At 40.7% G+C, this 24,924-nt stretch overlaps 2 protein-coding genes across 3 annotated transcripts in view; both read left to right on the forward strand.

The window, feature by feature from the left end:
• Nucleotides 1-10,310, forward strand: part of mmp17a (matrix metallopeptidase 17a) — a 112,464-nt gene extending 102,154 nt beyond the window's left edge. Inside the window, exon 10 of the mRNA XM_086300505.1 lies at nt 8,260-10,310. Coding sequence (XP_086156631.1) covers nt 8,260-8,585 — 326 coding nt within the window. The 3' untranslated portion in view covers nt 8,586-10,310. The remainder of the gene's footprint in view (nt 1-8,259) is intronic.
• A 9,050-nt stretch (nt 10,311-19,360) lies between these two features.
• Nucleotides 19,361-24,924, forward strand: part of ulk1b (unc-51 like autophagy activating kinase 1) — a 29,175-nt gene continuing 23,611 nt past the window's right edge. For both annotated transcript variants that reach the window (XM_086300506.1, XM_086300507.1), the window contains exons 1-3: nt 19,361-20,012; nt 21,602-21,694; nt 22,032-22,073. In XM_086300506.1, coding sequence (XP_086156632.1) covers nt 19,923-20,012; nt 21,602-21,694; nt 22,032-22,073 — 225 coding nt within the window. In that variant the 5' untranslated portion in view covers nt 19,361-19,922. The remainder of the gene's footprint in view (nt 20,013-21,601; nt 21,695-22,031; nt 22,074-24,924) is intronic.

The following is a 24,924-nucleotide window of genomic DNA, read 5'->3' on the forward strand; positions in this document are numbered from 1 at the left end:
GTTACTGTAGTGGTTAATCCACCAGTATGCACAAGGTTTAAGACTAAATTGTTTTATAAAAAAGCTTTAAAAAAAAGCTTTTTTATATTAAGATGTCAAATTACAGTTATTGACTTGTATTCTCGAATAGAAAATCCCCCAGTCATCGCTGCAGATGGACGCCCCGCCTTCAGCCTGAAGTTTCTTCCTGTTAAAAGGGAGTTTTTCCTTCCCACTGTCGCCAAGAGCTTGCTTATTAATGTAATCTGATTGTGTTTCCTCAACAATCAGATTACCCCTCTTATTGTAGGTCATTTTTATTGTGGCACCTTGAGGTGACTGTTATTGTAATTTGGTGCCATATAAATTAAATTAATTAGAGTTTTCAGAGAAGTCCAGTTTGCTAAGTATAAAAACATGAATTCATTTATCTTTAATTTAATAAGGTCTAATAAAATTCAGATTCATGCACATTTATTAAAAATAATATATATATATATATATATATATAAGTATTAAGCGATTTCTTTGCCTGCCATGACACTTAAAGTTGAGTTCAGGTGCATGCTTGTTTCTGCTGATCAGATGTTTCGACAACTTGACTGAAGATTTGGAAATGCACACATCTGTCTATACATTTTGTTTTCTATTTTAAATCTTTGGTTTTTAGTTTTATTATTAACATATCAAGCAAACATTTTTTCACTTTGTCACTATGGAGTATTGTGTGCAGAATTTTGAGGTGAAAAAACAAATTAAATCCGTTTTGCTTTAACATGAAAAATGTGGAACAAGTGAAGTGCTGTGAATACTTTTCAGATGTTTTTTAAAAGAGAGGCTTAAAGAGCTTTTAGAGGCTCCAGAGGGGCTCTGAAACTCAGCGAACATTTGCATTATTCTGTGCATCGTTCTGGAGTCGTGGAGTTTGGGAGATTTGGAGAAATACATACAGTGATATGTTTTATAAAGCAGATCAGCCCTTCAAAAAATAAATCCATGCTCACATGTTCAGACTTTTGTTTTTAATGATTAAAGTAAACAGACACGCACATTCATCTACACAAAATCTCACATTCACATACAAACTGTACACGAAAATGTGACTTACAGATACACCACAACAAGGAGCCAGAGCCCCATAAAAGGTGAGCTGGGGTTATAGTAAATGTAATGTAAACCCATATATTTACCTTGCCTACGGACCTTTTGGATGTTACTTGCTGAAGTTTCCAGACAACAAACTTTTTAGATTACAGACACTGAACCAGGCTACCAGAAACGGCTCGCGAGGCAGGCATCCCGGCTTGCCGAAAACAGCCTTGACCTTTACACTGCAAACACAGCGTAGAGTTGTGTTGGCTGTTATGAATCCACAAGATTCAAGTAATCAGTGCTGCCACTGTGAGCTCGGTGGACATGGTCAGATACGCTGGGAACAAACCATCTGAAAAAAGGCTAAGAAGGGATGACAGGATCTCCGGTTTAATCAAGAAGCTCCAGCTGAGAATGTTCGTGCTGCATTAGCCGCAGCAAAATCACCATCATGCTGTCGATCCTCTTCTGTAGATCCGTGTTCTGATGCCGCTCTGGCTGCTGCTGCTCCAAGATGAAAGTAGAGTTTATCTTTGGAGCAGTCACTCTGTTCATCTTCTTTAAAATACTTGAAAGGAGGTAGAGTGTGAAAGAAGGCAAGGGAAGCACTGTTGATTTTACCTCGTTTGGGCAGCCATGCATTTCACAGACTGCCCTCATTGCATCAGCTCTCGGTTCAACATCAGTTATTATTCTACAGCCATCGGCCGCCCTGGTAAGCCCTCTTATCACTGAAACAAGGTCTCTTTCTGTCTCACATGCAAACATCAGTATACACAGCATAAACACAGAAGTGCACTAAGGGAATCATGTAAATAGGCACTCTACTGATCTCCTCAGACTAGTAACATCCTGCATTTTTTACGGCACGTTTAGTTTTTTACTTGATGTTAGTTTTTGATTTGAACATCTTAATTTATTTTACTTATCTCGTGTATGCCTACACATTTTATTTAAGTCTTAATTAAGAAGCAATTGTGTAAAATCTGTTAGCTGTGTCACTGCATACAGACAAAATTAGCTTAGTGAACTTTGGATTGTAACATATGCTGGTGGAAAAAAATCCTAGAGGATGCTTTTTTGCTATTTTCGCAGCAGTGATTTATTCCACACTTGTGTGTGATTAGCAACACGATTGGCTGGATTATGTTTCCCAGTTCAGCTGTAATTTAGAAGATGACTATGTGTCATGCAGCAGCCATCTTTGGCATTTAAGAATCATAAATAACCACTCATCACTTAAACAGAGTGCTCAGTTTCTTTCCCTTATTTACATCTGTGTTATTAATTCTTTCAGATTTATATTATTTTCTTTATGATAGGAATTTATTATTGCAGTTTTAGCATTTGGTAAATTCGTGTGATTTATCATTTTGCCAGAATGCACATACTCACAGTCGATAAAATACTCTTAACTACTGTTCATCTTGTGATGGGAACACACCACCTGTGAGTTTCTTGACTCACAGGTGACTGACTCAGACTGACTGCACTAACTCTCAATTAGTGAATGTTTGGAAATTATTTCCATCTAATTTATGAATGTGGACAGATTGGAAGGTCGTTGCGGACTGTTTAAGGGACACAGTTTATTGTCATATCATCACTCGAAGTCGCTTGAAGGACAGCAGCTGAGTCTGAGTGGTCATACACCTGGTCCTTGTCTTTGAAGGGACGAGACTGCAAGGTCATTGCACACAGTCGCAGGGATTTTGGTCACACCCTGGTCTCCAGCTATTATTTTCACTAGTGTGAATGTAGCATAAGAGTTTGTAGGAGAGTGACCACTTAAGCGCTGTTCTGAGTGTGCGTGCCGTCCTCACATAGACAGCAGCCTGCACTTCTTTTTTACTTACTGGCTTTCTCATTGGCCACAGCCAGTACTCCAATCTTTGGAGAGTGTAAGTGCTCAACAGTTGTCACCGAGTTGTTGAGCATGACAAATGTTTCATTGCAGCAGCACGGGCACTGCCTTCTGTTTGTAGATAATTAGTCCAGTTCCAAAATGCAATTATGGTCTGTGACATTTTCTATTTCCATGCTGGATAGACAACAGAGGTATTGTTTTCTGCTAACCGCCCCAAATTAGCTCCCAGTGTTTATGACATATGGTTAGCCACTAACCCTTCAGAGTCACTTGACAGCTATTTGAAATAGTCATCAACAGTTACCGATGACCTTTTCCCAGACATAGCTCAGCATATTACCAAAAAGCATCATTCCACTTAATGTTTAACCAAGTCAGAAGTGCTTGTTTTTGCAGAGAAGTGCAAGCTTCAGCGACTATTGGGATTTGCTAGACACTATGAGAAATAAGTGTTTCATACTACGCTGTGTATTACACAAAGAGACATAAATATCAGGTGTCAGATGTTTTTGTGACACGTGCGTTGCCTGCCTTTGTTTGAGTTTTAACCAGAAGCTGGTTAATCTGGTACAAGAATCAGTCACAGAGTATTCCTGAAATGTCAGTACCATCGTCAAAATGATGGGGAGTCTCTGCTCTCATTTATAAAAAGAAAAACGTTTGATTACTTTGCATTTAAGATATTCATTTTTAATGCCCTCTGTGTGCAAGGATAGCTGTCGAGCGTCTTTTTAGCTTTGTCATTTTTTGGTCGTTATAAATTTTAAATCATCGCAGAAAGCCTGATCTAATATTTACACACAGAAATTTAAATGAACGGCTGCTAAACCAAATAAAACAGCTCAAATACATACTGTGTGTGTGTGTGTGTGTGTGTGTGTGTGTGTGTGTGTGTGTGTGTGTGTGTGTGTGTGTGTGTGTCCCTCCCAAGCCCACACTCCTGTTAGTTTCTCTGAAAGTGGCGAGCTTTACGCGAGGAGGTGGGATAATGTGATCATTTCTGGAGCATGTCACGCCTGAATGTGCCATGTCAGTAATGTTTATGGACTGTGTGCATCTGTGCCTGTAAAACATTCTGGTCTTTTACCTCCTGTAAAAATGTTGAGTACCTTCTTTAAGAACCACACACGTGAAAATATAAGCTTGTGCGAGCTCACTGCTCTTCCAGCAGAATTATGGTTGGCATTAGCGCGGCATTACCCATTGTGATGAGGCATTATTAGTTTGTACTGACAAAAAAAATCTTAATAAATAGAGAATTCATTTTCAAAAATCTGGTGCTTAGTGTTGGGTATGTATAAAGAAATGCACGCTTTTCTTTGGCTTTGGGGTTTGTAGTATGCACAGAATAAATTAACTAGTAGACTGAATAGTGTGACAAGTTTATTCTAAAAGTAGCAGTTTTTGATTTCACATTGAAACTGTAAAGTTTTTGTCTGCCACTCTTAAAATTTCTTTCACAATTAGAAAGCGTTTTATGATAGAATTTAATCACAGAACAGCATGCGTGGACAATAATATTAGACTTAATGAGTAAAAGACTATGAAATCAGAAAAGCAGCTGTCAGTTGGACAATTAACAATAAGCCGATTTTGACACCACATCCATGCTTTGATAATTAAATGGAAAAATAATAATAACCTGAAACAAAGCCTAGTGCCTGTAAGTCTACAGGCACTAGGTACACCCTTACTACTGCCATAGGATTAAAAGGGTAAGTAGCTGCCAGGTGCTGCTAATCAGATGCACTTGATTAATTGATCATCAGCGAGTGTGAGCACCTCAATTAAAGCCGACATTTTAGCAGTTTGCTGGTCTGGAGCATTCAGCCGTTAACACAATGCCAAGGAGGAAAGACATCAGTAATGATCTCAGAGAAGACACTGTTATTACTCATCAATCTGCAAATGGTTATAGGGCCATTTCCAAACAGCTTGAAGTCCGTTATTCAGAAGTGGAATATATTCAAGACAGTTTCCAATATTCCCAGGAGTAAATGCCCGGGAAACTCACTCCGAGGTCAGAAACTGCAGAAAAAATCCAAGAGCTACATCTCAGCCTCTACAGGTCTCACAAATCGTGTTAAATGTTAAAGTTCATGATAGTAAAATTTGAAAAAGACTGAAGCATGATTTGTTTGGAAGGGTTGCTTTGTTTCTTTTATGTTTGGTCATAAGCACCACTGTAAACATACACGGCAGACCCAGTGGCATTTTGATGCTTTTTATTAAAGCTTTGACGGTTGCTGTCCACAATACTCACAGAGCTGCAGCTCTCCCGCTGCCCGCTCAACACTATCACAACAACACAACCACAGGACCCAGTACAATATTTAATTCGGTGGGGCGTGATTGCGGATGCCGTGCAGGTGCGTCCACCTCCTCTGCACGGCACCGCAGGCCACGCCCCGCTACAACCACATTTGGCAAAAATTAAACAGAGCGTCAGAGCACAAACATCTAACACCAGCAGCAGGACAAAGAGCCCAAGCACATTAGCAAATCTACAACAAGTTTAGCTGTAAAGAAAAGAATCAAGGTGTTGCAATGGCCCAAAGTCCACACCTTAACCTAAAATCCTGTGCTGGGACCTTAAAAGAGCTATGCATGATCATAGAGATAATATTTTAGGTAAAGCTCTCCAGAATCACACCACCAAAGTATTATATTAACAAGGTCCTGACATTTGCTTTGACTAGGCAAACGCTTCAGAGCTACAGATGATCCTCAGATGCAGGAAAAGGGTTGCTTGAAGTTCCTAAATGGTTATTAAAGGTCAAAAGCAAACAGTAATATTTTCTGGTAGAGAAAAAAAATGTTTACTTTTAGTTGCATTGTTTTGGAAGCCTTTGTGAAGCAAAGCCCCCTGAAGAATGTGTCATCCATTTGGCTGTCCATATTAGGCTTTGATTAAGCACTTGTTGTAGTTAAAACTGGCACAAAAACAGCTAATTAGCCAGAGGTACTTGGTTGTGTTTTTCAGGCCACTCTCAGCAGGAGTGAGCAACATTACTGATTTCCCCTGCAGCAACTCCCAGCTGAATGTGTGGAAGCTCTTTTCCCTGTCAGGTGTTTAGAGGTCTGTGTTGCATCTGAGTTGTTACCAGCTTCAGAGGTCCTACACCAAGCTCTGTGCTGTGCATAGCAATAGGCAAATCACACAAAAGGTAAGGCCCCAGCAAATCAAAGCTTCATGTTAGGGCACATAGGAATGTGTGCATTTATATAAACAAGAACACAGACAGTCACGTATACTCTATATACACCTTTGGGCATTGAAACTTAAGCTACATCAAAGCTTTTTATCTGCCTTTAGGCTGTTTCCAATAGGATAAAGAGAGACGCAAGGAGAGAGAAACGAAGAAGATGGGAAGATAACTCATGGTGAGCAGCAGTGAGAATAGAGTTGAGGAGAGACACAAGCCATGGAAGAATTCACTTTTAAGAGCTAAGAAGAAAAGAGAAAAGACTTGATGTGAACAATGCTGAAGGGGACAAAAGCAGCAAACGAGGAGCCACATCAGTTATACGCTTGTCTATCTCAGTAGATTCAGATTTTATGCTCCCAAGCAACTGTAGAAGCATGTCTGAGGGAGGCAAACTTATCAAATTATTGTGCTGATCGTTACCTTACATCACACCTTACAATGCGTGCTTCTTTTTTGCATAGTGCATCACATTTGATGTAATTCTGGTCACCTAACATGACACAGATATCAGCGAGAAGCAGCTAGTGGGGAAGATGTTAAACGGTGCATAACGTTAGCTCCACGGGTTGAGAAAAATGTCTCAAGTGTGTCAAAAAGTATAGTATGGGTTTCTGTAAAGCTGTGCTTTTGTGTGTATCAGGTGGGGTTAAAGTGGTGTACAGTGTGACCTGATAAATGGTCTACAGCATGTGAACAGTATGTCAAAGTCGTGTCCTTAAGAAACAGGAAGAGATATATGAGACATTTGATCCATCTACTGTTCACTCAGGCCTCATCAGAAATGGTCTCAGTGAAAGGATAGCTGTCCAAAAGTCCTTCTTAAGGAAGTGAAGCAGAGTCCACAACATCTGGACTGAAAATCAGTGACAACTGATGATTCCAATTTTCAAATGTTCAAATTTTTTGGTTTATCAGTATGTATGTGAGTGCCAGAACCTCTTCAAAAGTTTACTTTTCAATGGACTGGTGGCTGTCAAGAAGCCCGTCTTAAGAAAGAAAAATTGAGGTGTGCCAAATTACAGAAGAAGTGGATTGAAAATTAGATGAAACAGGTTTTATGGAGTGACGAATCCAACTTTCTGACTCAAAAAGTTGTCGAAGGAGGTCAAGAGAGCATGGTTTGGGGCTGAATTTCAGCCACTGGTGTTGGAAATATTGTCAAATTGATGGAATTGTGAATGTAGAAAAGTACTCTCAGTACTCCACCATTTGGAAAGTGTCTGGTTGGCACCAGTTTCATTTTTCAGCATAACAATGATGTACTGGGAGAGTGGTAAAAACATACCAACAGTATCACTCATGGATTGGCCTCCCCAACGGGCACATTCAAAATCAAAACTTAATGTTCTTGCATTGAGGTCACTGCCTGCTAACCACTACACCTCCGTGCCACCCTAAGTTTATTCTGGTTTCTATGTTTGTATCATTAGCTCAGAATACATTTGATATATGCTTGATTTTGTACATTAAACTTAAAACTCATTATGTATTGCAGCAGTGCACACAGGCAGCGCTTCACTCCTGACAAACTGTCAAGGCTGGTTTTAATCTTTACGTTTGATCAAATGCACATTTTTAAAACTCTGAACATCTTTTTTTTAACTTTTCTGGAAAATTATAAGCAAGCACTTAATAAACAGTCAGTTTGCTCCCTTCCCAGTTTTTAATTCCTGCAGCTTTTAGTGCAGAACCTCAGCCTTCATAACATCCGCGTCCCTGACCAGATCACTGGAACTAATAGCCCATTATGTATGAACTAACAGGCACATTTCCTTCTTGGGATGATTAACATTTTCCAGTCATTACTTTTGTGCAGGCTTTAACACAAAAACGGGTTTTTTTTTTCCTGTTGGTCTCCTCGTAAATTCCAAGTCATTGTGGGTCATTTTGGATTTCACCAGTGACATCACACGGAAACTTCTATAATCCTGCTCATATATTCACTTGCTGTGTTTTTAATACAGTTACTGCAGCCAACTTTCCACCTTACGTGCAATTTAGTATTATATTGTTTCTCTGCTCCATGTGATCTTGTTCTGTTTATTCACATCCAAAAATATAACAGTATCAACCCTGTGTCCTCCCCCTCCCTCCCTCCCACTCTCTCTTAAGGCTCGTCCTATTTCTTCAAAGGGAAGGAGTACTGGCGAGTGCCAGGCAGTGACATGGAGGTGGAGGCAGGATACCCCCGCCTCATCGCAAAGGACTGGCTGCTGTGCACAGAGATGCAGTCGGACTCTCCGGACACACAGCCCAAAAGCACAGAGACGAGAGTCAACGTGCAAAATCACCCAGATCACGCGGAGAACGGATACGAGGTGTGCTCCTGCACCTCGGACACCGCATCGCCTTTAGGCGTCCGCCCATCCCCGTCTCCCGTCTGGCTGCTGCCGCCACTCTGGACGCTGTCACTGGCCCTCCGCTCCGAACTGCTATGATGCTAAAGCATGGGACACAGTTCTCAAGCTGGGTGCAAGAGTTTAATTATTAGTGAAGGGCCAGTGGACACACACTAAAGTACAAACTGGAAATTTCTGCTCATATAAGTATTGATTGGTATGTTTTTACCATTATTTTGTTGTTATTTATTTCACATGCCATTTGATGGTCATCTAAAGCGCCTTGCAGTTTGCGATGTACATACCAGTATCATACTATCAAACTAAGGTACCCCTGACAGGTATCAATGCATCCACAATGATAATGTTAGTGCCGTACTTGACAAATTGTTATATCTTTTTTGTTTTAGGTTTGTTTTTGTTGTTTTTGAATGGCTAAAAAGGCTTAACGCTGAGAAGACTAAATGAGTAGAGATTGTTTTTTTCATGTGCACCAAGTTTACAGCAATAATGAATGGCATTTGTTTGATGTGAAGTGGTTAAAAAAAATAGAAACATTTTAATAAGTGACACCATGGAATCTGGTAATGACAGACATTTTTGAGAAATATGCTTCCTTGCTGAGAGTTTGATGAGAACATTTGCTTTAGAAAGACCAGGAAAAGAGGGGAATAGCTAGCTGACCTCAAGCTCATTGAACTAGCATTGTTTTTGTCATTTACAAGTCATTTACTTGCTTCAAGACATTTTTTTTTTTACCTTCCAGCATAGCCATAAATATTTAAACACCTATCTTCGCATCTAACTATCAGCAAGAGAGTAAAGAAGCATATTTGCCAAAGAAAAAAATTGTGCCTGGAAAGTAAAACTTCCTACCAGGCTACTATATGCCTTTCAAAACCCTGTCCGTCAAATCTATTTTTTTATCTTTCGTTTCAGCCTGACTGCAGTTAACATGATGGCGAAGTTTAGGGTTCTGATTCACCTATCCCGGAGAAAAATAGTATTTTTACGCAACCTGATATAAAAACCCCACAGAACGGCTCAAGCCAGGGTAAAGAATGACATCCTGGGATATAAATACTGTAGTTAGACAGTTGACTGACACCCCGGCACATATCGAGGCAGCCTGGCAAAAAAAAAAAAAGTGCCCTGTGGATGTGGTGTAGATAGTTTGTAGATGAATGGCCCCTGTGGGATCCTGACAGCCAGGCATAAATGGCACGCTGGATGGCAACAGGTAGATGAGTGGCATTTGAGGTTGTAAACAGGCAGGCAGGTGAATACCACCTGCTACAGCTACATGCAGGAAAGGGCACTCTGGGATTTGGAAAACAGACAAACGAATGTTATTCATGGCAGAAAGTCTCTCTCACGGTTGCTTAGTGCCATTATCCTTGCTTTGATCCTTTACCTAAACTCCCACACTCTTTGAGGAAATGATGTTCATATATCTACACAAAGTCGTTATTTTCACCAGAAGCATTCCCTGCCATTATCAGAGGCAGCATTTGCCTCTGCTTTGTTGTATTTTTTGTAATTAATATGGATAGATTGTGAGTCCATATTTGCTTTGATCAGATTACAGCTCACGGTTTCAATCCCAAGTTCCTCCTGGTGACATCATTGAAAAACCTCACAAAACAGCAACCAGGTTTATTGTTGCTGGTATATTTACCTACAGTTTAAATATAGACACAGATATATTTCAATGGAGATGTTCCATGGGTACTTCAATCCAAGTGGACTGTGTATATTTCAAGCTGTGTTTTCTAATGTAAAATATTTTTGTAGAAAAAACATTAAAGAATCCGAATGACTTTATTGGATGACTGTGGTGAATTATTTCAGCTACTCGATCATGTGGGCGGAGTGTGCAATTATTGAGCGGCACTTGAAAAGACGCCCAGGTTTGGAGGTTATGCACTAACTGATATCTGCTCTCCATCTTGCTAATGTTCTTAAGCGTGTTGTAATGGTCTCTGCTGCACATTTCAATATAGGTCTGCTGGCAGAGACAGGCAGCTTTATTGGGGTGTGATGGTTACTTTCACTTAGCCACCACAGAAACTGCACGGCACATTGTACTCACTCAATCTTGGCATGTAATAAGCATGTCATAAGCATTTTTATGTAACCTCTAATTCTATGACTCTATAGGGACCTATAAGTTGGAACAACTGGTTAAGAAAAAGGATGGATGTCATCCTCAAAAGTTGTTTGTAGTTGGATTTTTTATGGTTATTATTTTTAAAAAGCTCATAAGAGTAATTCTGGGGCGTTTAAGCTGTTAGAATAGATCCAAGTGGGAACAGTAATCACAGAGAAATAGCATAAAATGTTTTGCTAGAGGTGGCACGGTGGTGCACTGATTGGAACTGTCACCTCACAGCATGAACGTTTTGCATGTTCTCCCTGTACCTGTGTGGGTTCTCTCTGGGTACTCCATCTCCCTCCCACAGTCCAAAGACGTGCACATTAGGTTGTTTCTTAGTTGGCCATAGGTGTAAATTTGGGTATGGGTGATTGTCTGCCTGTCTACCTGCTACCCTGAATTGGATGGATGGATGGATGGAATATGGTCCTGGAATATGCATGTAGCCCTGAAGGATTTTACTGCTTGTTTTGTGAGCTGACCAGAGGGGTTTGCCAGAGTGTCATCGATGGTATCTGCCACCCTTTAGCTTTGCTCCTGGGCAGATGATTATACAGTGTATACACTTTTTTTTTCATGTGAAGTACAGTGGAGGGGTAACCTACTTAATCCCTCTTTATCCAAACACGTTTAGGTCCTGTTATGCTTTACCCATGAGTGGCTAAGATAGACACTGAAGGTAACTGCAAAAAAACAAAAACAAATGGCTACATACACCCCCGGGCCTCGGACCGGTACCGGTCCGTGAGTCGTTTGGTACCGGGCCACGAGAGTTGAGGCTCAGGTGTGAAATGTGTGGTGTTCAGGGTTTTTATCGGTTTTCAGCGTTATTTTGTTATCGTTTTTATCGTTTTTATCGTTAACTCGGTTTTCCTGGGTCTTTTCACGTGTGTTATGAATAAATCTTCTTTTTTTCGGTACCGGTACTAGTTTTATTTTGTTGTATTTATCCGCGACACCTTAAAGGCCGGTCCGTGAAAATAATGTCGGGCATAAACCGGTCCATGACGCAAAAAAGGTTGGGGACCGCTGACATACTGCATACATATAATCTAGGCCATTGGATACATTAGCTTATTAGCTTAGATTACATTAGTTTATCAATAAATAAAAAATAACTTCAGAAAATGGGTGGTGCAGTGGTTAGAAGGGGGTCTCACAGGAAGATTGGGTGCTGGGTTTGAATCTGCCGGCTAGGAGCTTTTCTGTCTGTTTTCTCTGTACCTGTGTGGGTTTTCTCCAAGTGCTTTGGCTTCCTTTCACAGGAGAGATGAAACACTGTCTAAAAACATGCATGCTAGGTAAACTGGTGATTCTAAATTGCCCTGTGATGGACTCACAGTGACCCTGACGTAAACAAGCGATTAAGAAAATGGATGGGCTCCGACAACAGTTCCAGATTTTTCTTTAAAAGTTTATTAGATATGTGTCCTCACAGTGCCAAATCAAATACTAAGAGCGACTGACCAGAACACTTTGGCCTGGAGGGCTTTGCCACACAGAAAAAAAAAATAACTACATTTCGGAGGTGACCCAGTGAGTGTAATGGTCTCGGTCTGGCTACCAATATAAGAATTGTCTGGCTCTGCCACTGGCAATGAGGCCAGCAATGATGGTGACAAGTTTCACCCTCACCTCAAAATTACAGCTAATAATTTAACCTCCTGGGTACAGATGACCTCCACTAGCCTTCATTCTGTCTTGAGAAAAGTTTTGTTTTCTTGTTTTGTGTAAATGTAGCAGCCATTATTTCCCCCGCAAAAATGTTTCTGCTTGATTATTGTGTGAATTTTCTGTGCTGTGTCCTGAGATTACGAGCATAAACACAATTTCCTTTGTGCTTTGCTGTACACGCTTGAGTGGTGTTAATTAACTAGCGTGGCTCATCAGCCACCAGGAGAGCACCTGCTCCCGGGGGCAAATGCAGGAGCAGCAGGACGGGTCATTTTTTTAACAGCTGGCCCAGCTGACCCAGTTTGAGCTGGAGCCAGATGATGAAGTGATGATGAAGTCATTGCTTTTCTAAATTTACATTTTTATCAGCAATTCTACATTTACTGCATCACAGCTTGTATCGATTGGCCAAACACTAAACTATTTCATTTTCAAGCTTTCTCTGTCCCCTGAGGTGACCGCCTAACTGACTGTATGTCAATCACACATAAAATATAGCAGGCAGGATATGTCTCACTTTATCTGGATGTTTTTCCACAAGAAAAAGAACAAAATAAAGAAATTACAGAAACACCAACACACCAATGGAGGGATGAAACACCGTCCAAATATCATTTTGATAAAAGTGTATACTGTAACTGTGAGATTAATCGGCTAAGAATCCAAACAACTACGAATACATTACATCATCTCTGTCTGATGTCTGTGGCCCCGCGACCCAGACAGTTGTTAAATTCACACATTTCGAGACACCACGCTAAGTTCAAATGCAATACCAATGGTCTGTGTGGACGAACTGATCTGTGGAATTAAACAGCGTGTATATATGTAATTGAGTGTGTCTGCCATGTAAAACTGTTCCTGCAGTCGCTGCACTGTGGAGAAGTGATCCTGTTAACAGGCTTGGCTCTCAGCTGATGCATGGCATTGCAGTTCAGGGGGAGAAAAAACGAAAGAGCCTCAAAAGGAGCTGGCTCAAGCGTGCATGGTGTGAGGGAGAGAGAGGGAGTCATTTGGCAGACCTGTCAGGCTGGGCTGTGGCAGCCCTCTGCTGTCACATTCCACTATAGGTCATATTGAATTCAGCTCCCACACAAGCCGGGGGAAATGACAGGAAGGAAGGATGCAGCCGTTCATTTCTGCAAAGTCCGAAGTTTGCGAAGAAGCGCCGTCACCGCTGCTGATGTGTGGTGTGACAGAATGACAGAGTGGCACTTGGGAGACTTCACCTCAACTTCGCTGGTGTTTGTGGATGAGAAAATTAGCAATGCGTGAAGACACACTGTCGTATTAGTAGTCTGAGCACAAAAGTCTCAGATGGGTGAGTAACAAAGCGAGAATAGCTTGTGTTTTGTTAGTTTTTGCCTTTGGATAAAACTAATGACAGTATTTTTATGTTTATTCTGCCACAGTTACTTTTAAGAGAAAAGCAGAGCTTATATTAAGGTCTGAGCACAAAATAATAATAAGAAGAAGAAGATACAAAAGCAGTGAAAGGGAGAAGAGGCCACCTCATAACAACTGCCATGCGTGGTGGTGGACACCTTGCAGTCATTGAGTCGACCGTGAACTCCTCTTATACCAAAGTGTTCTAGAGTCCAAACTGTCTGGAAGCTAAACCTTGGGTCACGCGGCAGGACAATGATCCTGACCACAGCAGAAAAATCTACAACAGAATGGCTGAAAAAGGAAAAGAATCAAAGTGTTGCAAAGTCCCGACCTTAACCTGATTACAATGCTGTCGTAAGAGAGCTGTGTATAAACAAAGCCCACAAATCTCAATGAACCAAAGCTGCAAAGAAGAGTGGGTCAGAATTCTTCCACAATAATAAAGTCGTACAGCAAACAAACTACAAACTACTGAATCATGGATTGTACTTCGTTTTTCACAGTACTGCAGAGGATCCTGTGAAAACGTTGTTTCATATAATCACTGCAGTCGGTTAGTTGGCCATTTTTGTACTGGGCACACTGTGAACTGCCAAAGCTGATCACATGGCACAAAGTGAATGATGCTGTGTTTTTTAGATGGATTTAATATTATGCCACTGGTGACGCTCATGACATGTCAGCTCTTTAATTCGGCTCAACTCATCCATATCACTGAGTGCTTAGATAATGAGATGAATGTTGTATTTTGTTGAGGGAGACACGAATCCATCAGGTTTCTTAGTAAATCCAGCATGCACAGTACTTGGACCCTACTACACAGAAGCCAACATAAGCAGTGAATGACTTCTGGAACGTGATGCTATAGAAAAGCTTTACATGCAGCCCGCGAATACCAAAGTCTCACTTGGGTCACTCACTTCTAATAGATTGTATTGAATTTCCTTCAGATTCTCAGTTTAATTATGTGGCCTAACCTATTGGCAGGGATTACAAACTCAAGCACAGCTTTGCAGTATGCAGACAAAACTGTTATGCTGATCAAGTGCGTAGTGGTAGCAAAGATGGATTTAAAAAACCAGTGACCTTCACAGCAAAATTGCAAGCTATCCATCTGTGTGGAAGGTTGAAGAGATGAGCGAGACACAGTGCACATCACCTGATGTTAGCTAAGTGAGGAGAGAGCTTGGCAGACACACCTGTCCTCTGGCATACAGTCAAGGGAGTATCATGTTAGTCATATTGTGTGATACTGTTAATAAACAAAGGTGTGTACAGCTCAGTATTTCCCAGTCAGAAAAGGAAAGAAAGAAAACATACAGATATGGGAGATATGTGCATCTGATATTTATAAGATCACAGCCAGCATGGTACACAATCACAGTTATTTCTTTCAACTGGTAGGAATGATGTGGACTAAAGGCCTAAGTGAGACCCTTATCCTAAACCTCTAAAGGTAATGCAAAAAAATCTAAGAAAAAAACAGGATGTACTTCTGCATTAGAAGCAACTATCTTAAGAAACATCCTACTCAGAAGTCTTTTCTTTAGTCAGAGTGAACACCTGAAAGCCTGTGTGCAGAACCCTAATGTGGGCCAAGAAGAACCAATCAATCATTCTGTGGGAACCACAGAGCATGCTAAAATATTCAAAAAGAGAGCAAATCCCCGCCGAGGCAACACCTGCGATGGTGGCTGGTGGGTTGCGTGCAGAGAGATACATCAGCTGTCTTGTACACCCAATCTTCTCTGTCACAGTAAAAATACACTAAAGGGGGAGACGAGTCAAAACTGAATTAAGTTTTTCCTTTTTAAAAAAAAAAAGGCAGCATGAACCCAGCTCCAGCGTGCTGTCAGGGGTGCATCATTATGCAGACCTGTACATCTCTGTGAATGTAGATTGTTTTTTTGGCTCAGGAAAACCACCATGACTAATTAATGATTTCATGCAACAGCACTGTTGCAGAGTGCTGCAGCAGCATTATACAGTAACCGGCTGATATCTAGCCAAAACATGTTATAGGTTTTTCCTAGGAAATGAAAATAAATAAAAAAAATCTTTTAAATAAAACAAAAAAAACAACAACATTATTCCTACTATTTCACAATTTTTCTCCACTTCAGCCACCCAAGAGCCATTTTAACAACTTGTTGTTATTTCGTAATAGTGCTATTGACTGCATTTGCTAAGTGAGTGTTGCCATAGATTATTCCACATAAAATAAACGATAGGAATAAAATATGACTTTGTCCTGATGTATTTGTGGAGATGCACGAAATATTAAAATGCTGGTCTTTTTTTTACGGTCCTCTACTGCCCTCCTCTGGTAGTTACAAATATGCCTCCATCAATCCCAACACAGATTTATCACTCTGTGCGGTCTGGCTCTATCCTACGGAGCCCCTCTGATGACATGGTACAAAAAATAAATAAATTGTGGCCACGAAATATCATTTCGAGGCCACGAATTTTGATCTTGGCTGACACTGGGTGACCCAGAGTGCTGACCGGTTGCCAGTCCATCACAAACAGAAAAAGAGACTAACTATTCAACCTCACATCCACACCTAGGGTTGATGTGTAATAAGATAAGAAAAACTATGATTATTTTTTTATTATTTATTTTTTTGAAGTTTTTTTTTGTTTAGATGTTTAAATGGTCTCCCTGTGCCTGTGTGGGTACTCTCTGGGTCCTCCCAGAGTCCAAAGACATGTGTGTGAGGATAGCTGATGGCTCTGAATTGACCACAGCTGTGAATGCAAGTGTGAATGATTCTCTGTGTCTCTGTGTTAGCCCCATGAAAGACTGGCAACCTGTCCAGTTGTCATGGACCCGGGCCATGTGGGCCCGGTATTCTCAGTTTTTGTATGTTTTGTATTTCATCCCCTAGTCATGCCTTGGTTCCTAGGTTCTTCTGTTAAGATGTTCCTTATTTGGTTACCTCCTGTGTGCCCCTGTGTAACTGTGAGCCCTCGTGTTTTATTCCATGTTTCCCCAGCCCGTTATGTCTGTGTTTTCCCCGTGCTCTCTCTCCTCCTGTTTGAACCTCTGTACTTCCTGTTTGACTCTGCCTGTCTCCCGTCAGTGTTATGTTCACCCCGCCCTGTCTCGTTATGGTTATCTGTGTCAGCTGTGTTCCCCGTGTGTTCCCACTTTCCTCGTTAACCCTCTGTGTATTTCTGTCTGCGTCTCCCTCTGTTCGGCGTCGCGTTCTCCCTCATGTTGTGTGGATCTTCCTGTGTCTACCTGCGAGTGTTAGTTTTCTTTTCCCCAGTTTAGTTTTGTATTTCCTGTGTTCTGCCGTGCCAGCATTAAAGCTGTGTTTCTCGAGTTCATCCCCGTGTCTGTGAGTTTTGCATTTGGGTCCTCCTCCTGCTTGCCACACAGCGATCCATGACACCAGTGCTTCACCCACACTTTGCCCCATGACAGTTTGAATCAGATGTTAAAGTGTAATGGACAGTACAGGGCCTTTATTGTGCTGTAAGTGAAAACTATTATCCTGTTAACACAATGTCTTTTGGACAGATGTGGACAAAGCGGAGATATTTGGTCACAATGCTCAGCGTCATATTTGGAGAAAACCAACAAATGTTTCATATCACCTGTCGGGCATGGTGGAGGAGGGGGTGATGATTTGGGCTTGTTTTGCAGCCACAGGGTCTGAGCACCCTGCAATCACTGACTCAACCATGAACTCTTATATATACCAAATTATTCTAGAGTCAAATGTGAGGCTGTCAGCCTGACAGCTAAAGCCAAAGCACAGCAGCAAATCTACAACAGAAAAGAGCCAAAATGACTCTTGCTGTAATGCAGTGACCCAGTCAAAGTCCAGACCTCAATCTGATTAAAATTCTGTACTGGCATTAAGACAGCTGTGCATAAGCAAATGCCCACAAATCTCAATGAACCAAAGGAAAATTGTAAAGATGCGTGGGGCAAAATTCCTCCAGGGGAATATGAGAGTGTATTAAAGTCATATGTAAACAGTTGCTTCAAGTTATTGCAGCTAAAGTTGCTTTTACAAGCTACTGAAGCATGGCCCTGCATAGAGCCCTGTGAAAGCTGCCTTTTTCATATTACTTTAAAGTATTGGTCACCGTCCTTTGTGTCCTCTAGATCATTCTCTAGAAACCTCATATTTCATTTTGTACTTTTTGCATTTATTTCTTATGATTTCAATATTTTTTGGTCTTTTATTTGGCCTGAAGGCAAAATCACTGCTGAAAGGTATATACAGGTTTTAAAACAGTGTATGCTTCCATCCAGATAATGTCTTTTTCATGGAAGTCATTGCAAATTTCACCTTAGACGAAGTGTCATCTCACATTTGCCAAAAACATCTCAATGATCCCCAAGATTTTTGGGAAAATATTCTGTGCTCTTACAAGATAAAGGTTGAAGTATTTGAAGGTTTGAGTCCTGTTAGTGTTTTATAAACAGAACATCATACTAACAGTCACACATGGCGGTGGTAGTGTGAGGATCTGGAGCTCCGTTGCTGCTCCAGGACCTGGACAATTTGCTGTAATTGATGGAACCATGAATTCTGCTCTCTCTCAGTTCTTTGTCTCAATTTTTTTGCCCTGAAGCTCAAGAGGACTTGGGTAATGCAACAGGACAATGATACAAAAAACACCAGCAAGTCCACGTCTGAATGGCTCAGGAAAAACAATGGAAGGGTTTGGAGTGGTCAAGTAAAGGTCTGAAATCAAATTGAGATGCATGACCTTAAACAGGCCGTTCATGTTCAAAAACCCTCCAATGTGGTTGAATTCAAACAATTTTGCAAAGATGAGTGACACAAAATTTCTCCACAGCGATGTGAGCCCCTCGTCATCAGTTATTTTAAACACTTGATTGCAGGTGATGCTGCCAAGGGTGGCACAATCAGTTACTAAGTTTAGGGGGCATTTACTTTTTATTTTTATCTGAAAAATGTAAATGTTACACAGTTTCCATGGTATTGGAGGATTCTAGCTGCTCAACAGTCCTGGGTTATCATTGTCCAGTATTTAGCTTCATGCACTAAATATGTACCCTTCTATTACGAAGCCATGCTGTTGTAAGGAATGCAGTATGTGCAGCATTCAGACGGATGCTGCATACGTCCCCTCGGCCTGTTTTTTTTTTTTTTTTTAATTTTTAAAAATATTTCAAAATGATTTAATTTTGGTCTTAAAACTTATAAAATTTCTCACTTTAAACATTGGACATGTTTCATCATGATCTAATGAAGAAAAAACATGGGTTTGTGATATTTGCAAATATTCGCATGCTCAATTTATTTCTATTTGGCACAGGATTCTAATGAAGACCATGGTTTAATAAAAAAATTTTTTTTAAAAGACCTCATAACATTTTTTTTCTTTAAAGATTTTTGATTGCCATTTTTCCGTGTGAAATAACTAAGTAAACAAAGGCTTTAGTGGACCTGTCTTTCTCTCGTTTTCTGCTTCGGCCTATTTTTCCAGCGTACACATTAGCACGCATCCGCACATAATAGTTATCTGATGCATTGTTTTATACTGAGACGAAGCGTCTTCTTTTTCCAGTCTGATCTTGTTTAATAAAGTTAAAGCAAATCTACTCTTTCATTTTAGGGACGCTCCGTGACGTCAAACCCACAGCTTTAATCGCAATGCGCATGCGCTTTGTTTCAGAAGCTAGACTGCGTTCGACGGCACGAGCGATGTTGTGACTTCAGCGAGTCAGCTGCTAATTGCAGTGCATTAAGGGGGGTTAGCAATGGTCTCTGCTATTTAGACCTGTTTTTTTCTTTTGAGTTTAATACCGTGGCTCGTTTCGCCTGTACGGACGCTTAGGCGACAGAAGTCAGGACCTCCTGTATATAAACAAAACGCAGCGAGCTGCTTTTTAAGGTGGCACCACCGAGACAGCAGCTAGGAAAGTCGTTAAGTTAGCTAACTTCATGTTGGCCGCACTGTCAAAGATGGAGCTTGCTTCACGGCTTTGTCAGAAGTAACACGATTTAAATAAAAATAAAAACTTCAAAGCGTATCCGTGTTAACATGAGAGAAGAGGCCGGTTTGAAAGGTAGGCAGCCTATGGCAAAAGAAAGAGGGGCTGAACGTCGCTGCAGCTGGCCCCAGTTGACAGAGGAGAAAGGACTCTCTAACAAGAAGGGTGACCTGAGGTCTCCTGGTCATCTGTCCAGGTCTTAGTAGTGTAAAAGTAAAGACTTTGGCTCGACATGGAGACGGTGGGGAAATTTGAGTTCAGTCGGAAGGACCTGATAGGGCATGGCGCATTTGCTGTGGTCTTTAAAGGTAGACACCGAGAGGTGAGTATTACCCCTTTGCAAGTTTATAATACGTTTTATTGCTGCTATAAAGAAATCCGTTGTCTTTTTTTTTTTAAGGCAGATTTGTTGCGCTGTTAAATGTAGGTCGCCATCTGGTGTAGTTGTTGTCATTGTACGCCCTTAAGAGGCCTAGTCTCACATACAGGATGTTCCTTGAAATAACAAAGCTGTATTAAAAAACGTTGAAATACTTTATTTAAATACTTGCGACACATTTTATGAAAGCATGCCTGGTTATTGTGTGACTGCCTTTATTTTTGTGGCTGGCTTGTGGTGCAGATGTTGTGTGTCAGCGTCGCTAATGTAAATATAGGCCACCAGACACGTATTGTTTTCCTTAGAAAGCTCCACACTGAGGCCAAATAGACATGTTCAAACATGTACTACACCCAGAATGGATGGATATGAAATGGAAATGCTCCATCCTGAGACGTGTAATCCACTCAGGGGATCATGTGGGCCTGAAGCATCTATGTTGCTTCTTTACTACATTGGCAGACAGATAATTTCACCCCGTTAGAGCTCTTCGCTCTCTGCGGACTTGCTTGTTTTTCCTAGGATATTTAAAAGTAGAATGGGAACCTTCAGTTTTCGGGCCATTCTTTTGTGGAACCAGCTTCCAGTTTGGATTCAGGAGACCGATACTAGCTCTACTTTTAAGACTAGGCTTAAAACTTTTCTTTTTGATAAAGCGTATAGTTAGGGCTGGATCAAGTGGACCTGAATCCTAAGATAAGCTAAAACTTTATTGATCCTACAGCAGGGAAATTTGTGCGTTACCACAGCTCAGGTACAGATAGCAGAAGAACACAAAGTTATGCTGCTATATGACTAGGCTGCTGGGATTCCCATAATGCATTTAAATATCTGGTGTTAATATTTGGCTCTCTCAACAGCATGTCCTCCTCTCCTCACCCCAGCCGGATGCAGCACATGGCTGCCCCTCCCTGAGCCTGGTCCTTTTAGACCAGGAAGTTTCTTCCTGTTAAAGGGGAGTTTTTCCTTCCCACTGTTGCCAAATCTCTTGCTTATAGGGGATCATATGATTATTGGGGTTTTCTGTTTTCTTTGTGTTATTGTTTGGTCTTTACCTTACAATATAAAGAGACTTGAGGCAACTGTTGTTGTGATTTGGTGCTATATAAATAAAATTGAAGTGAACAGAATAATTTTCATCCGCTGTTTTCAGTGCATTTTACAATACGGTAGTGAACTGCCTTTAATTTTGCTGCAAGGTCAGAAAATCCACTGCCAAGGTCACTGCAGTGATTCATATGAAATATGGTGCATGGGAGTCTGCCTTAAAAAGAGGAGAAAACCCTTAGCAATCAGACCTTCTGGCTGTTTACACTCTCAGCAAGTCATTTCCTTGTAGGCCAACACTTCATGGTAGTCAACAAACAAATATACCATAGTGTGACACTTTACATTTCCTTTTACCAAACCATACATTTGACAGATGGCAGTGCAGTGAGACAAAGTGCAGACACTTTCTGACATTCGAGCACACCTCATTCTCTGCAGTGTTTTATTTCTTTCTTCAAATGACTTGAGTTTCTGTGCTCCAGAAACATGACTGGGAGGTGGCAGTAAAATGCATCAACAAGAAGAACCTAGCCAAATCTCAGACTCTGCTGGGGAAGGAGATCAAAATACTGAAGGTAAGTCAAGTTCAGAGAGAGACAAAAGAACACCCCCTGCCTAGTGTTCAACATCAGATTGATTGATGTATGTTTTCGTAGTTAAATCTGTCACCTGGCATCTGAACCTGTGGTAATATGGTATTCACAGCTGGCCACGTGCCAGATGTGTTAGTGAAATATGAGGAGTCGTTATCTCAGCAAGATTGTCTTACTAAACGTAGAGTTTGTTATACTGAAAATGAGTACTCAGAAGCTTCTCACAGACTACAAGAATGCCCTGACCTGAACAAGCATGTAAAAAGAAATGTGATGATGATAACGATATGTGACCTGAAGTATTTTGTCTTTTCTGTAGGAACTCAAGCATGAGAACATTGTTGCTTTACTGGACTTTCAGGTATGTAGCATCACATTCACAAGTGTCAAAATCACATGTTAAGGTTTCTCATTTTTCCCTGTTAGACAGCAGCTGAAAGCGGAGCAGATGGGCTGCTGGATGTGGCTTTTCCACATGACCCACTTGTGTCTCATGCTAGTTGCACAGTTATGGCTTACCTATTTGTTAAATGAGGCTTTCCAACATTTGTTTGTTTTAAAACTGTTTGTTTCTGCTCTGGCGACTCTGGTTTTTTGGCCCGTTGAACTTGGCCAACCCTTCTAGTGCTTAAATTCTCTCTGCTGCTACGTGGCCTGTTCTTGATGGCCTCCTTTTATTAAGTCTTTCTTTGAAGTGTAGCAATTTAAGTTGTGCATGTAGGCAGAAACAAGTTGATCAGGGCACAGGCTACTGTGTTAATGCTTCTTTACCAGTTGTTCATGGTTAGAGAAGCAGATATCCTGGCTCACCATAATAAACAAAAGGTGTTGCATTTTTAATCAGAGTCCACACTCTCAGTGATGTCTCTGTGATGGCCGCACCTGCTAGTTAGTTTAGATATAATGTTCCTTACTTCCACACACAAACTCTTATCTGAACTCACCAGGTGTTTCTTCTGTCTTTGTAGTTCTTGATTAACAAACTGCCATCTGGTTTAAAAAAAACATCAAATGTGCAAATTCTGCTAATTTCAAAGGCTGCGTTGTTCTTGCAGACTAACAGCAGGTAGCTGATGCTGTGTCTTTGAAGAAACTGGTCTGGAACAAATCTCTTAAAAATGTTTGTAATTTTAAAAAGTTGCAAAGAAGTTTTGAAGGTTGTTTCATTGTGATCTGCTTATTTATTTTTAAATGAAATGTGAATCCTTGACTCTAAGAACTGAGATGAGATCCTCCTTCTCTGTTGTGTGAAGAGAAAATGAAAACTGTGCACATATTGAAAGTTTCATTAGCGGACTGAAGGTTTGAGCTATCATTCTCTGCCCATATCGGTTAAGCTTGACAGCTTGCTCATAATGGAAGAACAGTGTTGCATGCTATCATATGAGCTGCTTGCTGCTTACACACTAAAGCACTGAAATAATTAGCAACAATCATTTCTCTGGACATGCAGAACCTTAAAAAATACCCTGTTCTCTCTTTATCGTCCGTGCTGGCTGGGGATAGTTGGAGCTGGGCTCTAAGATTACAGGTTTGTTGTGGCACGACAGTGCTGATCTTCTTAGCTGGCAATCCATCCATCTATCTAATTAGGTCCTAAAGAAACTGACACCAAACCAAGCTCTGGAAACCAGCAATGAAAGGGACTGAAGATGGGTTTGCAAGTCAAATATTTGTGTATTGTAGGCTTTCAATTTTGAAGGGTTAGTGTTACTCATCTGGGTCCAGACCTTTGAATCTGTTTGCTGTACTCAGATCGACTGATCTGTCTTGATATTAAACCATTGTTTGACAGTTGAAAAAGTCAACTAGCCAGTCAGAGCCATGGCCACAAATAACACCATTGTCAAGTAGGGCTGAACGATTATGGAAAATAATCTAATTGCGATTTTTTTGCCCCAATATTGCGATTGCGATGCGATATGCGATTATTTTTTAAGGTCTTTGTCTTCTGTATTATTAAACAAAGACAAGCAATACATCATATAGTATGGCCAATACTATATTACATTAATTTTAAACTGTTCTTTCCTGGAAGACAGACCTCTGTTATGATGACATGAGGTGATGCATGAATTGATGACTGACATTTTTATTTAACTTCTTCAATCACAACAGTATATTTGAACATACACAATAGTTTATTTTTAGCTTACAAACATCTGAGCATAAAGTGCTGACAAGGAACCCTGGTGTAAACATTAAAATGAAAGTCAGTACAATGTGCAGATTGCAGAAATATACATAAACAAAATCAGTGGCTTTACCACACTCAGTTTTTCGACATCTGTGAACTACTAGACAGTCATTCAATTAAAAAATAATATTAAATAAATAAAACTAATAAATAAAAAATACACACATCTTACTGATCTCTGCAGTCAGTAACATTACACATAAAGTGCAAACATAATAGCAATTGTATAAACACACACACAAACACGCCTTTAAAATTTAAAGGCGTGAAATTGGACGGTCTAGTTCTGATTAGCGTCACCGCTGTCTCGGTGGAGTTTAATAAACTCGGCCGTCTGCTTCTTGCTATCTAAAATATAACCAGACACTGGTGTAAATTCTCGACTCTCTCATACTTCTGTTTAATAAGTTTTCTGTTTGACGTTTAGTCAGCTGTGTGAAAACCAAGGAGGAACCCACCCGGGGGATTAATAAAGTTTTATTTTATCTAATCTAATAACTTTAATCTCAGCCAAACCGATTTACTCACGAACAAACAAAACACTGAAAAAAGCCCAACAATAACATTTTTAGGTTGTCTAAGTGACTTATATATTACGTTTAACCCGAGCAGCGAAACTCCGCGGTGATCTGAAAATGATGTGCCGGGAGTTGTGCCGTTCTCGGCCGCATCAGTAACCCTCGAGCTCCCGGCTAGCTGTCGAGCTGGTGGGTAGCAGACGCCTCTGAAAACGTCGAAGCACTTTTGCAAATATGGGATATCTTGATAAACCGAGCAGATATTTGATGTTTACACAACTACTTTCTCGCCTGAAAATATGTTAAAAGTTTATTTTGTGACCCAGAAAGATTAGTATGAGTAATTTTAAAACTTAGTAGCGGCCGCCATTGCTGGAAACTGGAGTTTGGCTGGGCCGCGCTATGAATTCTGGGATATGGTAGTAATTTGGACAGCCTTCGGCGCGTCGCTGTGACGTAATCGGTCTACAAATGCGGCCTCAGGAGGATGCAGCCCA

The sequence above is a fragment of the Aulonocara sp. 'chitande type north' Nkhata Bay genome, linkage group LG7, assembly GCF_057382095.1.
Source record: "Aulonocara sp. 'chitande type north' Nkhata Bay isolate Kocher_YH1m ecotype deep benthic linkage group LG7, A_spYH_male_GT1.1, whole genome shotgun sequence".
Lineage (NCBI taxonomy): Eukaryota > Metazoa > Chordata > Actinopteri > Cichliformes > Cichlidae > Aulonocara > Aulonocara sp. 'chitande type north' Nkhata Bay.